The 20,067-nt window shown below is 40.8% G+C and overlaps 3 protein-coding genes across 6 annotated transcripts; 1 reads left to right on the forward strand and 2 right to left on the reverse strand.

Annotated features, from left to right (window-relative positions):
* Window positions 1-142: 142 nt before the first annotated feature.
* btbd17b (BTB (POZ) domain containing 17b) lies at window positions 143-4,152 on the reverse strand. The gene is made up of 3 exons (XM_039824984.1): window positions 3,895-4,152; window positions 2,209-2,494; window positions 143-1,859 (listed from the first exon to the last, which is right to left on the reverse strand). The coding sequence occupies exons 1-3, from the start codon at window positions 3,980-3,982 to the stop codon at window positions 785-787; spliced, it is 1,449 nt and encodes a 482-aa protein (XP_039680918.1). The 5' UTR covers window positions 3,983-4,152; the 3' UTR covers window positions 143-784.
* A 3,215-nt stretch (window positions 4,153-7,367) lies between these two features.
* LOC120574573 (G-protein coupled receptor family C group 5 member C-like) lies at window positions 7,368-10,984 on the forward strand. 3 transcript variants are annotated; one of them, XM_039824985.1, is made up of 4 exons: window positions 7,368-7,809; window positions 8,700-9,707; window positions 10,438-10,541; window positions 10,628-10,984. In XM_039824985.1, exons 1-4 carry the CDS (start codon window positions 7,614-7,616, stop codon window positions 10,724-10,726), a joined length of 1,407 nt encoding a protein of 468 aa, XP_039680919.1. In that variant the 5' UTR covers window positions 7,368-7,613; the 3' UTR covers window positions 10,727-10,984. The 3 variants fall into 3 exon arrangements, with proteins under 3 accessions (XP_039680919.1, XP_039680921.1, XP_039680920.1); XM_039824987.1 differs by having other exon boundaries at window positions 8,706-9,707; XM_039824986.1 differs by having other exon boundaries at window positions 7,370-7,809; window positions 8,703-9,707.
* A 3,189-nt stretch (window positions 10,985-14,173) lies between these two features.
* On the reverse strand, window positions 14,174-19,356 carry ccdc137 (coiled-coil domain containing 137). 2 transcript variants are annotated; one of them, XM_039824989.1, is made up of 6 exons: window positions 19,250-19,356; window positions 18,395-18,537; window positions 18,063-18,288; window positions 17,783-17,865; window positions 15,113-15,192; window positions 14,174-15,023 (listed from the first exon to the last, which is right to left on the reverse strand). In XM_039824989.1, exons 2-6 carry the CDS (start codon window positions 18,450-18,452, stop codon window positions 14,823-14,825), a joined length of 648 nt encoding a protein of 215 aa, XP_039680923.1. In that variant the 5' UTR covers window positions 18,453-18,537; window positions 19,250-19,356; the 3' UTR covers window positions 14,174-14,822. The 2 variants fall into 2 exon arrangements, with proteins under 2 accessions (XP_039680923.1, XP_039680922.1); XM_039824988.1 differs by lacking the exon at window positions 19,250-19,356 and adding an exon at window positions 18,821-19,114.
* Between the last annotated feature and the right edge of the window lie 711 nt (window positions 19,357-20,067).

Consider the following 20,067-nt stretch of genomic DNA (forward strand, 5'->3'; position numbering starts at 1 on the left):
TAGTTTGAATTGTGTGAGGGCTTTTCTGTAAATAAAGCGAGATTATTTTTAACTAATAAAACATATTTGACTACAGAAGGATCATTCATTCATTTTACTTCAAAAAAAAATATTTTTGAAAAATCCAATACGGGCCAACATGTTTTATGTTACTGTCTTTTATTAATATTTTTCTGTTTCAGGATGAAAATCACATACTGGTGTAGTTTATTTAAAAGCAAGTTAAATTTCATGTGTAACAATAATAATAATAATCTTGCAAGTCAACTACAGTATACAAAGGAACACTGGTAATGGGATTGCACTTTAAGTTACACATTTTGGTATGTAAACAACAAACAAGTATGCCTATATAAGTGTATGTCACAGGATATAAGTGCCATTAACTAAAAATCTATATTTGACTGCTGAATAGTGAAATGAATAAAATGAATAACAATAAAGTTTTATTTTAAAGCAAAACTTCTATAGTATATATGCAAACAACATTAACCATAACATAGATTCAATATACGTTTAAGGAACAAACTGCTGGACTATAATACCTAGCATATAGAATACCTGAACAAATGCAGCACAGTGAAGTGTTTGTTGTTGGTTTTTTTAATTGTGAGTCCTTTATTGTACAAACACCTCCTTGCTGAATAGTTGGAAGACAACAAAATGCAGAAACCAATCAACAATGGAGATGTCACAGACATGACGCATTAACACGTGCTGGTATGAGTTTACTTTGGAATTTGTGCATGTGATTGTGTGGGTGGATAACTAATGGTTACTGCATTTACTTCCTGGCAACAATGAGGGTATGGTAGAGTGGTTTTATTACAATGTGCAGATAGAGGGAGCTGTCAATCAGGTACTCTGATGCACGGCGCTGCAGGTCAGCATCCACCAGGAAATCCCCGGCCTCCTCTGTGCTTTGGTGGAAGTTGTAGACGTGACGAACCACCACTTTTCCTTGCTGTCTTGCCATCACGATCACCGTCTTCTGGAAACTCACACCAGCAAAGTCTGGACTAGAAGTGGCTGGTGTTACAATGATGCGAGGTCGACCTCCATCTGTGCGTGTAGGCTGCATGGCACCCAGCTCAGTATAGGTTGACCTGGCACTGAGTGGGAACCAACGAGGGGAGAATAGGGCATTCCAGGTCACTCTCTTACTGGAGTCATGGCCGCTGGGCCCGAGCTGGGTCTGGAAGCTAAAACTGCGGTCATCACGGGTGGGGTTATTGATGACCCAAGGGGAACCCCAGGAGGTGGACAGGTAGTTACGGGGAGTGAAAATACTGCAGTTGACATCAAAGTACTTGGCCAGTTGGATAGGTGAGGCGGAGTGAAATTGGAACGCTAGGTAGAGTAGATCACGGATAGACTCGTAATTCTTCTGCATGAGGGGGGATTGCTTCTGAAGACGAAAGAGATGCTGAGGGGGAATCATGCCGTATCGGACAGCCCTTAGGGCACTTTCCACTGTCGAACTGACTGGCTGGTTCTGGCTAATCCAGGCCTCAAGGGCCTCGTAGAGCTCCAGCTCACTCTGAAGAATGAGGTCAGAGCGCTGGAGCAAGGAGAGGAGTAGGTCTTCACTGATGGAGCCCCATTCTCCGCTCTGCAGCACAGATGACAGGTTCCAGGACAGGTACTGCAGGCAGCTGTCCCGCAGGACCATGTCCCCAATTTGTAATGCATAGTTGTACCAGCCAATGACATGGCCTGTGGGTGAATCACTAGACAGATGTTGGGTCATATACTGGGTCAGACCCTGTTGCAAGGCCCACACATGATACTTGCTGGCCAGTTTATGCAGAGAAATGGCCTGATCTAGCCGCACTGAGATGTCACCGCAGTACAGATACCTGAAAAAGGAAAACAACGCTGGAATTGTCATCTAAAGACATTTAAAAAATATATATATCTTTCAGTAAGGCATACTACTTGTTTTCTCTCACATCTGAGTCACTGAATAAACCCACACTGTCCGATTTTCGACCGTGAGCCTCAAATAGCAGGTGTAATTTTAGAATATTTCACAAGATGGAGAATCTCACTTCTCCAAAAGAGAGAGGCACAATGGTGAGCAAATATTTATAACTTTATACTTGTGGAAAATACAAAAGCAACTACAAGTAGCTCCACAGTTCCTTGAATGGTTTGAATGAACCAGATTAACTCTGAACAAATGATTACAACCGGAGTCACCCTCACCTGACAAACTTGTCAAAGACAGCTGCACAGTCGGGCGTCTCCCTCAAAACCACAGCACTGTTGTTGCGAGTGAGCAGTAGTTCCTCAAACACGTCACTCTGCAGCGCCAGAACCAGACTGTGGGCCTGGATCACCTTCACCTCGTCCGTGTTGATGGTCTGCACCCGGAGAGTGACATCACTGCCGTTCCCCAGGGCCAGCAGGGTCTCCATACGCTGCACCAAATTCATGGAGTGATTCAGCACCGTGGCCCAATTGTCCAACACTACCTCCTGTTTCAGGGCAGCTGTGGAAAATAAAGTGCAAGATGATGTACTGGCAGCACTTAACAGAAAAACAACCATCAATATTTAAATGCAGAGAAAATTTGCCTTAGAATTGCAATTAACTACAGTATCAGTTTTTTTCAGATTGTTTTCCATTCATTTAGCATCAGCCTGACTCTGCTTTCAAAGATTTCACAGCAGAATTCCGGTGCGTTTGTTCTACAACTTAAATCAGATTTGACACAGCAAGAACTGGAAAAGCACTCCCTAACTTTACGACTAAACCACAACTGACAACACTTGTCAGAGGAAAAAGCACACTTGCACATCCTTCTATTCCTCTGGTTTCAATAATAGAGGACAAGCCAGGTGGCTGACTCAGAAAACCTCAGACACCAGGTGCTCAGAAAAGAATCCTGAGTTTGCAGTGCCATTGCAGATGGCTGCTTCTATGGGTCCTCTTGTGCGGAAGTACAAGTGGCAGATACTGGAGAATAACACATGAAAGACTCAGCATGACAAGCTGCTGTTTCCATTCTGCCACAGCCATCAGCAGCCTTGTTGGCCTATTACTGGGGGTTTAATGAGGCACAGGGGGAGCACATTGGCTCCCTGGAATGTCTCACAGTCTTCAAATCTCTACCATAATCAAGCACCCGTACATCAAAGTAACCCTTTTCCCATTTGCCAACCAGCACCCTAAGCCAGCTGAGCATGGTGTGGGGGTGTGTTTTGACAAATGATTCTGGTACAATCCAATTAAAGCCAATTGAAAAAAAACTCACCAAATTCATCCTAAGTGGGTAAACGGTATACACTATCTGATACTTTTTTCTGATTCAATTCAAAGTAGACAAAAACATGCTATGAATAAAGATAGTTTCAGTGTCTTTTCCACTCAAGCTGAGATGAGCTGAAAACATTAAATAAAAACACTTTATACACAGTTCCTAAATACATGATTAGATGAGTCTGTGCTCACGAGGAATTTCAAATGAGATCTAATCCGACAGCACAGGAATGTGGCCTTCAATAGCTTTGGTCAAAATCAGTCAAAGGAAGATCTTTAAGAAGCAAGAAAAGCTTTCCCTCAGCGCTTGTACTGTACTGTATTACTGAGCCAGCACAAAGCCAGGCAGCAAATGGACTTGCCTGTCTTTCCCTGCACCCAGCAGACAGATAGATGAGGACAGGATGAGTAGAATAGACAAATCCCATCCCCTGCCCTGAGGCTAAGCATGAGCCACACATTCATGCCGTGCCCTACTACCCACTGACAGTATGGGGGAAGCTGGACTGAAATAGAACAATACAGTTTTTCTTACAACGTAGGATAAAAAAAATAAAAATAATAATGCAAAGGTGATATGATTCTTTGAAAGCAAACAACTGAAACTACTGATGCCATTTGTTATCTTACCTCCTCTAACTGTGACAGAGTGGATTAAGAGGAGCAGGGTGCCCACATAGACCCAGGCAGGGATCCCTTGTTCACATGAGCGTACCATATCTTCTTAGTTATTCCCTGCCTCTGTTCCTTTGTCCTTACCCCCTCTCTTCCTTACTCTATGCCACTCTTCTCCTGACTCTTCTTGCTGCTGTGCCTTTGTCGTGTGTGTGCAGAAAGGTGTGTTGCCCTGTGTGTGCCGCCCGGCTCCCTGTCCCGCACTCTTTATGTAGGACGCCGGCCTTTCCCTGGCGCATCTCGCAACCCCACGGAATCCATTGATTGGTGGAATCTGCCAGGGGCGTTGCTATAGCGACAGCTTTAATTTTGAATTTCTCCCTTTTGGATGTTACATGGCATGGATCAGTGGCACCGGGCCAGTCAAGGACTCAGCTTAATGTTTTTATTTTTTTGGGGGGTGGCTGTTAAAAGTCAGGGAGGTTAGGCACTATTACCAATCAATATTGATGTTTTTATGTTTTAATGGCACTCAGAATGCAGCAAATCTCTGGACTGCAAAATGTTGTTTGTGATATCTAAGTTAAGTAGAAATCAGCGCCATTTAATAAGTCAATTAATTACAGTAGTTTGCCACTGAGACTATCTGCCAAAAGAAATTGAGGTTCTAATATGTGTGACAAATTGCAGTCCGTCAAATTTCATAATCCATTTTTTAAGGCAATTTTTTTCAGCTGAGAGCAATTATTCCTCTGATGGCATGTTAATCTCACTAATGGAAGGATGACTGCATTGATGCTGGGTCTGCTCATCAGTGTAAGGCAAGCTCTGTATATCAAATTCAACTGCCAATCAGGACTTTGTATAGTCACATTACTAATCTCATACATTTTTCAGGTGCAGATGTTGCATCACAAACCTCACAGAGGGCAGAGGGTTCAATGAATGTGTGTCATACAAATTCCAGCTGGGTAAGGAGTTAATGGTCTGCCGCTTACATGGAACATCCAACCTATGATAATCAATACGTAATGCTACTCAAAGTGAGCCACATGACATGAGAGACACGAGCATCCTAGTTAACATATACAGCATATATATATATATATCAATACATCAATACTGAGATCCCAGTTAAAATCTTCTGAAAAAAATAAGCTCAGTATGGCTTAGATTTTTTTTTTTTTAATCGCTGCATCTGACAAGGTCATTTGTCCAATGACAGTATTTATACTAACATGCTGCAATGTGTCAAATGTGTTTAAAATAGCTCCAAATCCATGGCCACTACATAGAGACAGACAAGAAGACACATGATTTCAAGTGAACTGGGTTGTGGTGATGCCCCGAGGCCTGCCAGGCTGCAGTAAAAATGCAGGAGAAGAGATGTCCTATGAGACCCCAACCTGAGCCACTGCTATGAATAACCTGACAGATTCTCGGAGGAGAGCGGTGCTGCTGAGGTGCCCTAATGAAGCCTGCTGCAACAAAGTAGACTAGACAACACAGACAAGGCACTGGATCATCCTGTATTTGGTGGCATCTTCTATTGGTTTTACTTTCTGGAGGTGGATACAGATGCACACAAATAAAATTAATGAGCTTTATATGAATGCTATGAATCTCTTTGGATGACCTGTGTTAACATATTGGTCTACCTGGTATTATATATTGGGTATAGCTGTATACTAAAATGCAATTCAGGCAACTGCTGTTGAGCTACATATGAAAACAGAATAAACCCAAAGCATTGCTCTTGGTCACATTGCTTTCTCCTTTTAGATCAGCTTCTTTCCCACTGCCATCACTCTACTGAACTGCGGATAAGTGGGGTCATCCTCCCCCCCCGCCCCCACACTTTGGCCACTCACCCACTTCCCTACATATTACATACTTATCATTCTAATATGCATCTTGCACACTACTTTGCACTATTACTTTTTGCACTTTACATCCCACTCCATGTGTACTTGTCTTGATATTATGTCTTATTTGTATATTTGTATTTTGTATATTATGTTGATATGTGCCTATATGTATATTGGTGTCTCTATTGTACAGTATATGTCTATACTACTATTTGTCTAATGAATGTTTACTGCTACATGTCTATTTGTTGAATGTATAGAGAGTTAACACCTACCAAAGTCAAATTCCTTGTGTATGTAAGTATACTTGGCCAATAAAACTGATTCTGATTAAGAATCTGGACCACAATGCAAAGGGATGGATTGACGAGCTGCTGGGTTTGTAAGAGCACCACTCGGGACGGGATCCATTGAGGGATCGATTCACCACAGGGGGCTCCATCACGCAGTATAAACAGTACATTTAGTACAGGCTGTATGCCAGAGTGAGCTTAAGCAAAGTGTCCCAAATGACCTTATGTGCTGAACCCAGAGGGGATGCACTAGATAACCAGGTATCCTAAACATGACACAAATGGCTTCTGATATGAACACATTTTACATGGATCCACCAAAGTGTCCAATAAATAAAAACATACAAAAAAAAGGTCTCACACATATATTTCCAAGCATGTCAATGGGAAATTCAATTTTGCAATTGCATTTATTATTAGGCCTATTTCTTTGTGACACTGTCACTGTTTTTCCTAACTGCAGGTTTCACAACTTAATGAGGAAGAGAGATGATGAGAGAAGTTTTGTGACTTCAAACAAAGCCAAGGCAAACAAGCAAACCGAAATATACAGATCAAATAAAGAAGTGTAAATAAATAAAATAAAAATAATCTGGTGTGTTTTAGAAGACTAAAGTATGACTTACAACCATACCAAGAGCAACCCATGACAGTTAATCCATCTTTTTAGGCACATTAAAAAATATAGGTTTTGAGGGATTGTCATAGATTCATATTTATCCCAATATTTCAGCAAATGTCTGAATATTTCTTAGTTTTACTAAGTAAAAAAGCTTTAAATCAATGGCATCAGTTAATGTTCCCATTCATTAAATGGCTGCTAATTGGCATGACCTACAACAGATCAACAAAATCTGTTTTGTTGTGTAATCTGATTTGATTATGTAAGGAGTCGGTATACTGTAACAATATTTTCCACCAGGTGGCTCTGCGAACTGGAGGCACAGTCTCCACTCTGATGATGACTGCTCTACTTATTATCCTTAAAAAGAGAAAGTAGACTGATTAGATTTCTCAAGATGCATGTTGTATATAAAGTATTAATTTAATTCTTGAACTTGCATTGAATGGCATAAATTAGAGTTGAATTATTAAATTGAAAAACTGAATGAGCCCTTTCTGTCTAAAAAACTCAAATTGCTGTCAGTGCAGCAGCTGATCTTTCCATTATCTAATCACTAAACCAGTAAAAACCATTACTCCTCACTTATTATGAAATAAAAATGTCAAATCAGCTCAGAACATGTTGCACAGCCTGTATACTATATGAGTGGAACTGTCTCACTTGAGAGGTGAGTGGTCCCTTTGTTTGGATGTAAGCTGCCTGAATAACGCAGCGGCTAATCTCATAGAATATGCAAAGCTGCCATCACCAGAGAGGCTGGATGAAGACACAGAGTGGTTTGAGCTAAGTGGATGGCCACAGTATTACATTCACATAGGCTAATAATAAAATTAAATATTACATAAATAATAAGTTTACAGGACAACTACTTCGATGGGACTGCCGGTGAGTTCATTATAACATGGTTCATTAACAACTGAGAAGGTGTGGACAGATGGAGGACTGTCCATGATTTCGCCCGGGGGGGAAAAACGCCGTGGATCCATTAAGTGGACATTTGAACGCTCAGAAATTGGTCGAAACATCCGTCAAGAGCTTGATAATACCCGAGGAAAAAAAGCGAACATTTCGGACAAGGTTTTTACTGGAGTAAATCTACCTGAGTCACCTGTTGGAGCGGAGCTGCTCTCTATCATCAGTCCAGGTAAGAACTCTGACGGAAAGTCACCACAGGTTTGTATTAGCCTAGACTCTAAAAGGCCTACTAATATAACGTTAAGTAATATAATTGTGTTACCGTATGGTTAGCCTGGAAACCTCGAAATCATAATTTAGCCTGGGACTTTTTTTTAATGTGCCATTCCAAAAGGCTATATCAAAATGTCAATATTCCAATGCATTTTTGAATAGGCTAGTTTAATAGTTTATTTTTCATAAAAATGTAGGTTGAATTTTGTCAGCATAGGCTACAGGAACACTTAATATATCAGTTTACTTCAAAATCACAAAATGTAGAGATTTTCACTGGACATTGACAATGTCCTTCGATCCGTTTTAGGCTAGAGGTTATTGTAGTAGATTTTTGGACGACCGTACAAAAGGAAAACACTATTACATTGACAGTGGGATTATTATTGGGTATATATTTGAATACTAAACAATCTTAACTAAACTAGGATATGCTGGGTGGGGAATAGCCTATATAGGCTACTCATTATGTCTCCTGTTAAGATGCTAAAATGATGCCCCTGTAAATTATATGGTGTAAAGGCTAAGCTGTGCTTACAACATGATTCCATGTTGTGGACAATTGTTGTCATTTTTGGATTCTTCAGAGTTTCAAATGAATTAATTTCAATGGACAGCAATTTTTAGTACACAGTAAGACGCACACAACTGGCTCGTACAGTATGCGGATGGAACGGTTTATTTACAATGCTGTGATAGTAATAATCTAGGGAAACATTTTGTTTTCAGATGGAGGCAAAGCCAGTAATTTGTTTTTCCATTCATATTTTAACAACCAGGGATGCAAATAATAAAGTTGCATTTGCATGCAAGTTCAATTATCAGGATGTTTTTTTTTTTTTGTAGCAGCAGCACTTTTCAAAATCTGCAGTGAAGCCATGGGACCGACCAGTGCTCCAAAAGGATGCGATTCCAGTATCAGCTCCATATATTACAACCTGTGTGACCTGACTACAGTGTGGGGGGTGGTGGTGGAGGCCTTTGCTGCTGCTGGTTTGGTGACTTCCTTTGTTCTGTTGGTCATCCTCATGGCCAGCTTACCATTTGTGACAGACAAGAAGAGAAAGAGTATGGTGGTCCTGCAGGCCGGATTTCTGGTGTTTACTCTGGGACTCTTTGGGCTCACTTTTGCCTTCATTGTGGGTCGGTACTCCACCAGCTGTGCTGCACGGAGGTTCCTCTTTGGAGTACTGTTCTCAGGCTGTCTAGCCTGCCTGGTCATGCATGGGTTGTGGCTTGCCCTGCTGAAGCGGAGAGGCCGGGGGCCCAGGAGCTGGATGTTATCCCTGGGAGCCCTGGGTCTGTGGATGGTCGAGGTGATCATCAACACTGAGTGGCTTATCATCACTGTGGTCAGAAGCCCACCTGGAGGTGTAATCATCCCTGACATGTTCTGCAGCATTGCTAACCAGGACTTTGTGATGGCTCTGATCTATGTGATGGTTCTGCTACTAGCTGTGGTGCTGATGGCTGGGCCCTCACTGACACACAAGCACAAGCACTGGCGCCGAGATGGAGCCTTCATCCTGGTCACAGGGCTCTTCACCATGGCCATCTGGGTAGCTTGGACTGTCATGTACATCTATGGGAACAGAGTGGCAGGAAATCCCAGCTGGGACGATCCTACTCTGGCTGTAGCCGTGGTGTCAAATGCCTGGGTGTTCCTCTTCCTCTACACCATCCCAGAAATCTGCGTACTAACCCAGGAGGACCCAGACCAGGAGCAGCAATTTGATGAACCCGTTTATCCTGCCAGGAATCTGGTTTATGACAATATCCTTAAGGAGCCGGAGCCACTCCACCAGAACGTATACATGGAAAATAAAGCCTTCACTATGGACGAGCCTCCAACAGGTACATGACACATTATGGTCAAACATCAATCTTACAAGGACAATGTCTCATTGCACAATGCACATGGGCATCGGATAAAACTAAAGATGTGCCATTCAAAAAAAAAAATACATTTTAGGACAAAAGTCTAATCTACTTACAGAAGATTATATCCTTGGTCAATATTATGAGGCAGTCACCACACTACAAAGTCTTTAAACAACATCATTTATTTACTTTGCTGGGAATTCACATTGTCATACTATTAAAACTACTCCTGATACGTCACCAGTACATACTGAGCAATGTGGAGTATTAGTACCATGTTTGCAGTGAATGATCCTATTGACTAAAAGAAACTAAGGAGAAAAAAATAGTCACAGCAAAATGTTTGGTTGTCAGGTTGGTAAAATATAAAAGGAAATTGTCTGACACTATCACATATTTAAAATAGAATATACTGCAGGGTGCATTTAAAGTTATACAAAATCCAACTTGAGCAAGGCGTCAAATTTATCCTGATATCCTAGATGCAGCAAATACTGATTCACTTAACTGGCCAGTTCGACTAAATGTGTGTCGCTACAGAGACTGTAGTGTTTAAACAATGGCAGATGTCTTAAAAGTGTGTTTCTGTTATTCATACCCGTTTCAATGCGGAACTTGTGTTAAGTCTAAAACTATAAAGTAATGGACTGGACAACCATCGCAACAAGCTCTTTTCAACCATCCTCCACCTTTTGTTTACCAGTACCTTCAAAGCCAGTGTCTCCATATGGTGCTTATAATGGTCAGCTACGAAGTTGTGTGTACCAGCCCACTGAAATAGCCCTGATTGCAAAGGGTATGACTAAGGTGAGTGAGTATACAATATTTTATACCACAGACTGCTTCTTCTTCGGTCACATCTGCTAAAAGTAATCACTTCTGTGTATCTACAGATGGACCAAGATGCGATGATGCCTCGAGCCAGAGCCCCCTCTCTAAATCCAGGAAGTGGCAGCTCCCAGCCTCGTTCCGCCGAGTCCTCACTGTTTTAAGGACTGTAAAGCGCAAGAAGCTTGAGTCGAGGGCGTCACTTACACAATCAGTTGTTTACAGCTATGAAATCTCCACCAGAGGTTTGTTCTCCCATCAGAGTTCCTTGTATCAAATGTTTTTTGTCCTTGGCAAGAATCTTAAAACATGAACACTGTGGTGGTCAATCTGCAGCAATTACACTTTTTGTGACCTAGCTTCTCTCACACACACACACACACACACACACACACACACACACACACACACACACACACACACACACAAAAAAAAAAAAAAAAAAAAAACACACACACACACACTTCTAAATCTTATTTTGTACTTTATTTCCTCAGTTTGTGCAATGCTTGTCTGTTCTGCGTGCATAAGGGGAGTCATAAATCAAAGATGAAAAACTAACAATTGGAGATGGACAGCTTATAGAGGCTATTGTCAGACTGATCTCATGAATTGGCGTATGTATGACACGCCAATTTGTATGCCGTTTTGGCGAGCATAATCGCATTTTAGCGTGTATATCAACGCAAATCGGCCACCATTGACCTACATTGCGAGTGAATTTCCGCCGTAGCAAGTAGTATAAGGAACGGGGGTGGTGGATGGGTAAAACACAGGACTTTCAGCCGGGAGAGCTGGGTTCGTGTACCGCATGTGGCGATTTTTCAGCCGTTTTCAGCCTTACCCAATGTTCCTCCTAAACCCAACAGTTTATTGTTTTCCTAAGCGTGTTTTTGTCGTTATTTTCCGCGTTTTTGTCACTGTTTTGTTACTAAAGCCTTTCCCTGTGTTCTTTTCCTAAACCCAACCTTTTTTTTTTTTTTTTTTTTAAAACAGGCGTGTGACATTGTTCTCGCGATAGTACGTCGCGTTCTCGCGATAACACGCAACATGGCGAGGCCACGTGGTGGGTATGTTTACATCTGCTGTATACAGCGTAGATATACACGTGGATAGCTGAAAATGCGTACAATAATACGCCATTTGTCTTTAGGAAAGTGGCGTGTAGGTTTACGCAAAGTCATTATGCCATGTTGCTATTGTATATATAGCCACAATCATTTTCATATCAAGTGCCTTCTATTTACTTCCCATTCTCACTTTATGCCAACAAGTGCCCTTAACTTTCTTCATGTCAACTAAAGCCAGCTTTGCTCACTTGTAGCTTTACTCAAAAAGAAAATCAAGAGAAAGAGTGGCATGTATGCATCTCTATGGAAAAGCAGTTCATTTACCTTCTAGCTAAGAGAGAGAGCAACAATTGTTTCTGTCTCTACTTTACATTTCTACAAAATCTAAATCCCAAAATGGAACAATGTTCCAAAAATGTTCAGGTGACAAGTGACCTACTGTAGGTTGATGGTGGAGAAGCTGTAGACAAGGATTAGGGGCAGAGTTTCAAGCGAAGGCAGGGTCTATAACTTAACCGTTACGTGTTTTATTCACAAACATTGAAAGTTGTAATTGTGTTCTCACCAATGTAATGCTTTTATCTTAAATCTGCTGACTGTGATTTGTAATTTATGTCGGCTGTTGTAAAACATACTTGTGAAATTATCTTTCGATTCCTCTTAAAGCCATGATTTTGTAGTGCCGTAGATTTCTAAAATTACAAATGTATGTATAAGGTGTAAATTCTAACTTATTAAAAATGTAAACGGTTACTTAAATACTGTGTGCTGTTAGATCTTTGAACTGTTAACGAGAAGGCAGATGTGGGATATTGCAAGAGGAAGTGTCCCAAGGATTACACTGCCCTGGGCAACTATTTACATATGTTGGCTTGATAAGCTTTAACAGCTCTATCTGTGGCAACATGCAGGGATCATACTGCGGTGACTGAGTGTACACTGCCAACTATTTTAGGTGGCAGTGGGAGAGCTATTTGGGAAATGATACACTACCCAAACAGTAAAATCTGACAATAAATCTATAGGATGCCCTTTTCTACTTAGAATTTACGGCTGTAATAGTCTTAGAGCCACTGTGTGGATGCACTCACATGTTGAGTCTGGGGCTTTACAATGCGAGTTGATGGAGTATCTGACAGCAAGGAGCCTTCCCTGCATACATGTTTGCTACATAGGAGGCTGTGTGGGCTGCAGATAAACACACTGTGAGAAGGGACAAATTAGCACTGAGAACTGCTTTGACTGACGATCAGAGGGACAATTATTCACATGTAATTTGTCACACAAACGCTTACACATGTACACACTTTAAAGAGCTTCAGAGTGAGCTCTGGCTGCCTAGCAGCCGGCTGAGTAGGCTCTCTCCCAATTACTCCCACCATCCTGCACTGTCAGCAGCCATGAGTACTTGCTCAGAAAGGAAACTGCTCACAATCTGGAAACCAGACTGATCAGATGCCCAACAGAAAAAAAGGTCGAGATTTTACACTGTAACGCGTCTTGCCTGCACCCTTGGATCACCTGCTCGTAGATATGAGAACAGATGCAAAGAGCTTCAAAAAACATAAGCAGCGCAGTCTTGTCATAAAACCTGATGGTGAACACACAGCTAGAAAAACATATTCAAATGTAAACAAAACAGCATTCAGACATAGGTTTTCCTTGCATTTCCAACAACATGCTACCTGTCTAACATCAGTGACCTGAGTAACTCTAGATTAATGGTTTACACTATAGGCTGTCCCAGAGGAGCCTTAGCTGCAGTTTGCACCCATGCATCTTATAAAGTGGTTACTGGGTGTCACAGTCACACTGCAGAGGAGGGCAAATAAACATATACTTTAAACCCTTAAAATAAAGACCTTGCTTTTTTAAACTGTATTAGATGTAGATGTAAATTCCTAATCAGTGACCTGAGCTGAAGTCAAAAACAGCATCTTTCTCTGACAGGCAGCATCTGTAAATCCCTTGATAATACGGATAGCTGTCTTGTGCACATGGACCAATGGTAGTTAAGCTCAGCTCAAGGGAGTCCGCGCTACCAATCACAAACAGCTGTCCCCACTTAATGCATTTCCTTGTCACTGTGACAACCCTCAGTGGAAAAACAAAAAAAGCTGATCAAACAGAAATGACTGAGAACCCACAGACCAGACAGCAGGGACTCAGTAATAATAGGTAGGTCTAATACCATCTGGTGATATTATTCAGTAGACCACCACTGCAAAATAATTATCATCAGCGTAAGGTGTGCTTTTAGATCTAGGATGATTTGTAAAGATGAAGTTGTTGATCAACCATCTCTGAATTTGAACAGTTTGTCCCAGAGGCCAAAGTTTAAACAAAGGCCTTATTCATGTTCATTTACGGATTACAAATGTAATTAGCTGTGCCAGGCTCCAATAAGCGCTCCACATTTAAAAAGGCTGAGGTGATTTATAGATCCCAGGATTTAGGCTCTAAGGTACAGAGGGTTACAGGGTATGGAAATATTCTAAGTCTACAACCATACATTCACATTTATAAAAAAAAGGCAAGGTGTGCCATCAAAAACAGATTTACTCTTTTTTTTTGTTTTTTTAAAGTCCAAAACAATTCAGTGTGCATGTTCTGCTCTCCATACAAACATGAAAGCAGCTTTCTGCAGGAGGACTGCCATCTAGTGGGACAACAGCAAATAATTGAAGGTTTATCTTTGCCTTGACATAGCCTTTATGATTTTATTGTCTACCACATCACAAATGACGTCATAGTGACTATCTAAATACGCAAATACAAAAACAGTGTAAATACAACCAAACACCATGGCTGCGAGTGAACATCTGACACAGTTTGAGGGCGAGAAATCAACCTGTCTCAATGTACGTAGTTAGGGGTGAATCTGTCTTAATAAGGCATTTAAACGTGCATTAACAATTTGAATGTCCTGTTCTCTTTGGAGCTAAATATTTGACAGTGAAAGTGGCAGGTGAATGTTGATCACTACTTACCTCATACTGTGGGCAGCAGATTCAAATGTTTACTTATTTCCCTGACAGTTAGCTACGCTGTGGTAAGGTCCCACACTGGCAGTTCCAGTTCCATCACACATACAGTACATTACAGTCTGCTGATGGTTATCTTTCATTGTTTCAGTTTCTGTGCTTCACTGCTGACTGAAGTCAGGGACTTCTAAATTACAAATAAAACATCACTGAGGGTTCCTAAGTTTTTCCAGATTAGCAGCCCTGGCCTCATGCTGCTGTTGTTTCTGTTTCTTAAGAAGGCGGTAGGCCTCCACTGCTCGCTCCCTCTCTTCCTCCATGATTCTCTGTCTGGCCATGGAGGGCTTGGCTGTGGAGATCACCGTGTGGCCTAAGAGAGAGTTGAGAAGCAGCTCCTTTGATGCCTTCTGGATGATGTTGGTAGAGGAGAAAACAACACAGTTAAGCTCTTGTTCAACCATTGGCAGACATGACGTGATAACTGCGTAACAGTTACCTGAGATCTGACTGGAGCTTTCTTGGGTTTGGCGCTGAAAGACGGCGGGGCCATTGCAACTTCACCAAAGGGAACATAATCTACAAAACAAAAACCCATCATATCATTGTACAAACAAGCTTTATATATTATTCTGTTTTGACAATTGTGTCCACTATTAAAAAGAAAATCATTATTTTTTAAGTGATTAATGCAGATATACTTTCAGATAAACGTGAAACAATATTAACCCAATAGAGCTCAAAAGTGTGGTTCCGGGAATTAAAAATCCCATTCATTTTCTCCATTTTTACCAGCCATAATGTCTAACCCATCCAAAGTAGACTGAGCACAAGCTCCATGGTTGTGAAACGAAGGTTTCTGCTCCTGTAGAAGCTAGAAGTCGTAAATCAATCTTGTTGCCAATCTCTAGGTATGGTGAAGGGTATGTGATGATGTGGGGCTATTTTATTTTCCAAAGGCCAAGGGAACTTTATCAAGATGCATAGTATCCTGGATCCATGAAATAACTTGCCTTTAAAAATAAAAGTCTGCTTGCCTCTATGGGAATTTAACATAGGGGTGTCTATCCTTTTCCCCCTTGTATTTTAAGGAAGAACATTTATTTATTTTACGATACATTATTCATTCACAAAGAAAATTGGTGTCCTTAAAATGTTGTATTTTTCCTATTTTTTTTTTTTAATTAAGGCTTTAAGATCAATTTCCAAAAGATGATTTTTGTTTTATTCCGCTTTTTAGTCACCTTTAGCATGGGTTCCTAAACTCATGAGCAGCACTGTAGGTACACAAATTTACGGCATTAGGAGGTCATATTTACTGAAATCAAAAGCTATTTCAATCAAACACATCTTAACAGGGCAAGTTACATGTTAACATAGGACCCCTTCTTTGACATCACCTTCACAATTATTGCATCCATTGAACTTGTGAGTGTATGGAGAGTTTCTGCTTGAATTTCTTTGCAGGATGTCAGAATAGCCTCCCAGAGCTGCTGTTTTGATGCAAACTGCCTCCCACCCTGATAGATCTTTTGCTTGAGGATACTCCAAAATTCTCAATAGGGTTGAGGTCAGGAGAGGATGGGGGCCACACCATGAGTTTCTCCCATTTTATGCCCATAGCAGCCAATGACACAGAGGTATTCTTTGCAACATGAGATGGTACATTGTCATGCATGAAGATGATTTTGCTACAGAAGGCACGGTTTTCTTTTTGTACCATGGAAGAAAGTGGTCAGTCAGAAACTCTACATACTTTGCCAAGGTCATTTTCACACCTTCAGGGCTCCTAAAGGGGCCTACTAGCTCTCTCCCCATGATTCCGGACCAAAACATGACTCCGCCACCTCCTTGCTGACGTCGCAGCCTTATTGGGACATGGTGGCCATCCACCAACCATCCACTACTCCATCCATCTGGACCATCCATGGTTGCACGGCACTCATCAGTAAACAAGACGGTTTGAAAATTAGTCTTCATGTATTTCTGGGCCCACTGCAACAGTTTCTACTTGTGAGCATTGGTTAGGGGTGGCTAAATAGTAGGTTTATGCACAACTGCAAGCCTCTGGAGGATCCTACACCTTGAGATTTGCGGGACTCCATTGGCACCAGCAGCTTCAAATACCTGTTTGCTGCTTTGTAATGGCATTTTAGAAGCTGCTCTCTTAATCCGATGAATTTGTCTGGCAGAAACTTCCTCATTATGCCTTTATCTGCACAAACCCATGTGTGCTCTGAATCAGCCACAAATCTCTTCATGTAACTTGCCCTGTTCAGATGGGTTTGATTGAAATAGCTTTTGATTTCAGTAAATATGACTGATATAATGCTGCAAATTCAGCAAATGACCATTTTCAGTTCTTTAAAACCTTAATAATGTTTTGAAACTCTGTTGTGCATAATAATGTGGAACAGTGCATTTTGAGTTTTTTATTTTTGAAAAAATACTGTTTTCATTGGGTGGTTTGTTCAATGAAATTCGACTTATACCCTAACGGTTGGTGACTTGAAAATCATACTGACTGTAATTTGCATCGACTAAAATCAGTGTAAAATATAATTTGCATAATAATTTGGAACACAGTGTAAGAGATTGCAATATAAGCCTGTATATTACTATTAGGACTACAGCATACATATAACAAGGATGTATAAATTAAATAAACTTCAGCTGGAATCCGATTTACCATGGCAACACTGTTCACAGCATCAATGATCTCTTTCCATTCCACATTCTTTCTACAGCCTTAAATACCAGTTTTCAGGCTGCCAAATAGTACACGTCAGTGCAAATGAACCTGAGATGTCAGGGTTTCAATCTCCACCTCTGAAAAGTGCCACTTCTTAGCCGGATTACATCTCGCCATGTCGTAAATTGATCGTTTCCAGCCGCTGCATTTATCAATGTATGACCACTTACGCTCCGATTGGTGTGATCAGAACGTTTCATGAATCACACGTGAAGACTGTCGTAAGAGGATTTCTGCGCTCATATCTCCGCTGGTTTCTACATTAGATTGATAAATGAGGGCCATTGAAACTGCAAAAATGAAGCCTACCTCCTGATAATGTTAAATGCCCTTCAAACTTGACCAGTGCATGTTTGTACTGAATTATACAGGAAAAAACTGCTCCCTCACATCTTTGTAGTGTGGAATCTTCCTTACCTACAAACCTCTCTTTTTCCATCTTGTCCTCTTGTCTGTCCAACTTTTTCTGATGTAGCCTCTGTAATCTGACTTTATCATGCCTGTAGCAAAGACAGCAAAGATCAAATTAGACAGATATCAACCAGGAATGATAATCGCTTTTACAGCTGTGTTTTACTTTGGTCTACTTTCTATTAGTTGACTAAGTTGGCCTTTATTGACATCCCATAACAGCCCAAATACACATAATCATTTAAAAAATATGCTGTCTTCTGATTGCAAATCAAAGTGTACTCACTCCTTCTTTTTCTCAGACTTGCCCGTGTCTGCGGGCCTCTCTTGTTTGTCTGCATCCAGCTCAGGCTTTCTGTCTACTTGGTTCTTTGTGAGAAAGAGGACGTGTTTTGTCTCATTCTCCATGCGCCGTAGGTATGCTTTCTCACTTTCCGCCTTTCCCCTCCTGAAATGTGGGACAGGTATGTCTCCACTTTCGGAATCGTCTGGTTTACCTTTAGGGGAGATGGCTAAAGAAACAGAAACCAATTCCTCACTAGTTATAAACAAAAACCCTTACTGTTAAAAATAAAGCATGCATCACAGAAGTATAAATAAATACGGTTTTCTCCTCACCCTCTTTAAGCTTTTTGGTGTTCAAGGGTCCAGTTTTCATTCTCTCCTTGCTCTTCATTATCTCTCGGAGTTTAAAGGGGATGTGTTCGAGGTGGTCTTGTTTGGCTTTCTTGGGTTTACCATCTCGTTTGAGCTTTTTATCACTGTTGTGACACAATAACGTTACAGTCCAGACAGCATGTAAAGTTAAAGTAAGGAAAAAGTGGAATAAACGTCAGCCTTAGATGGCCACAAATAATGCAGGTGGTCATCTAACGGTTATGTGTCCTGACTTAGCTAAATACAAGGACGATGTTTACATGTTGAATCTCATTTGATAGCTCGCTATGCTCGCAACTAACGAAGAGGGCTAATAACAGCTAGCTAGCTGCTGTAAGTTAGCTAACGTTAGCCGTTTTTCTGTTACACATAGCGTCCTTATGTTACCTTGAATGTTGTCCGGCCTTGCCCGCCTGTGTACCCAACTCTTTGGTTTTGTTCTTCTTATTCTTCCCCATGCCACTGTAGTTTATTACAATTAATTACAAATTGCCTTAACAAAACAATAACACATGTGGTGCAGCGTGTATACCATACACTACAAACCACAACCTCGGCGACAGGGAGGGAGGAAGTAAGAAGCTCTCACTCGTTCACTTTTTCGGTACCGTGGTTATTTAGATAATATTAGAGACAGTATAGAGGATCTACGCTCCTCGTGGACGAGTTTGCCTCAAACGCTCAGGCGTAAATATGTTAAATAAAAAGTAACCCAGTTCCCCACCCTTGTTTTTTTTTTTAATCAATTTCACTCTTAAGCTACCGATTTCAGGGTTTTTAAAGATGAGTACCTTGTCTCTCTCATATTTTGATTACCTTTAGTTTTAGTTCGCCAATATACTTTCTTCAATAAAGTTAAATGAATCATTAAACTATGTTGACGGAGCTACGGCATCTAAAAAATACTCAGGCCAACTTTTCCCACACAGAGATTCCGCCTAGCCCTAGTGGAAGTGTTTTATCCCGGAGTGATACACCAACCAAATACACGATCCTTGCTGGAAACGTCATCCTGATTGGCTAAAATAACTACTGGCGCTTCTATGTGCCTCCACTAGATGGGATCGTAACTTCAGTTTGTCCACACAATAGGCTACTATACCATATAGTCTACAGTCTATGGCTACTATAGAAACCCAGAAGTTTAAAATATGAAGGGGACTAGAAGTAGCCTAGCCTATAAAGTCGCATACAAGAGAAATACTAAAGTAAAGGACAGGTACCTCAGAATTGTACATTAGTAAAGTAATTGAATACATGTTTTCTTTCCAGATGCTGCCTTGGGTTTCAGAAATTATGATTGGAATTTTTTATTATTTACACTATTATTTTGACTTTTCATTCATAAATTATTTCACGATTTAATGAAAACATAAATTTGTCAAATGTCAAATGCATTCACACAGGTTTTTGTGATTGTGTGCAGATTATTGGGGTCAGTTTGGGATTCTAGAAGAGAGACAGAGAGAGTAAAGAAAAAACGTTTGTCCCTCTTGCAGGGATGATGACAGACATTTGGAGGGGCTATTGCTTAAATCTGGACAAAGTAACCCACCACATATATCTTTTTACACTTTAAAATGCCTTCAGACTAAAAAATATGTAAAGTGATGAAGTGATTTTTTTTAATGGAA

Source organism: Perca fluviatilis, chromosome 15 (assembly GCF_010015445.1).
Source record: "Perca fluviatilis chromosome 15, GENO_Pfluv_1.0, whole genome shotgun sequence".
Taxonomy (NCBI): Eukaryota; Metazoa; Chordata; class Actinopteri; order Perciformes; family Percidae; genus Perca; species Perca fluviatilis.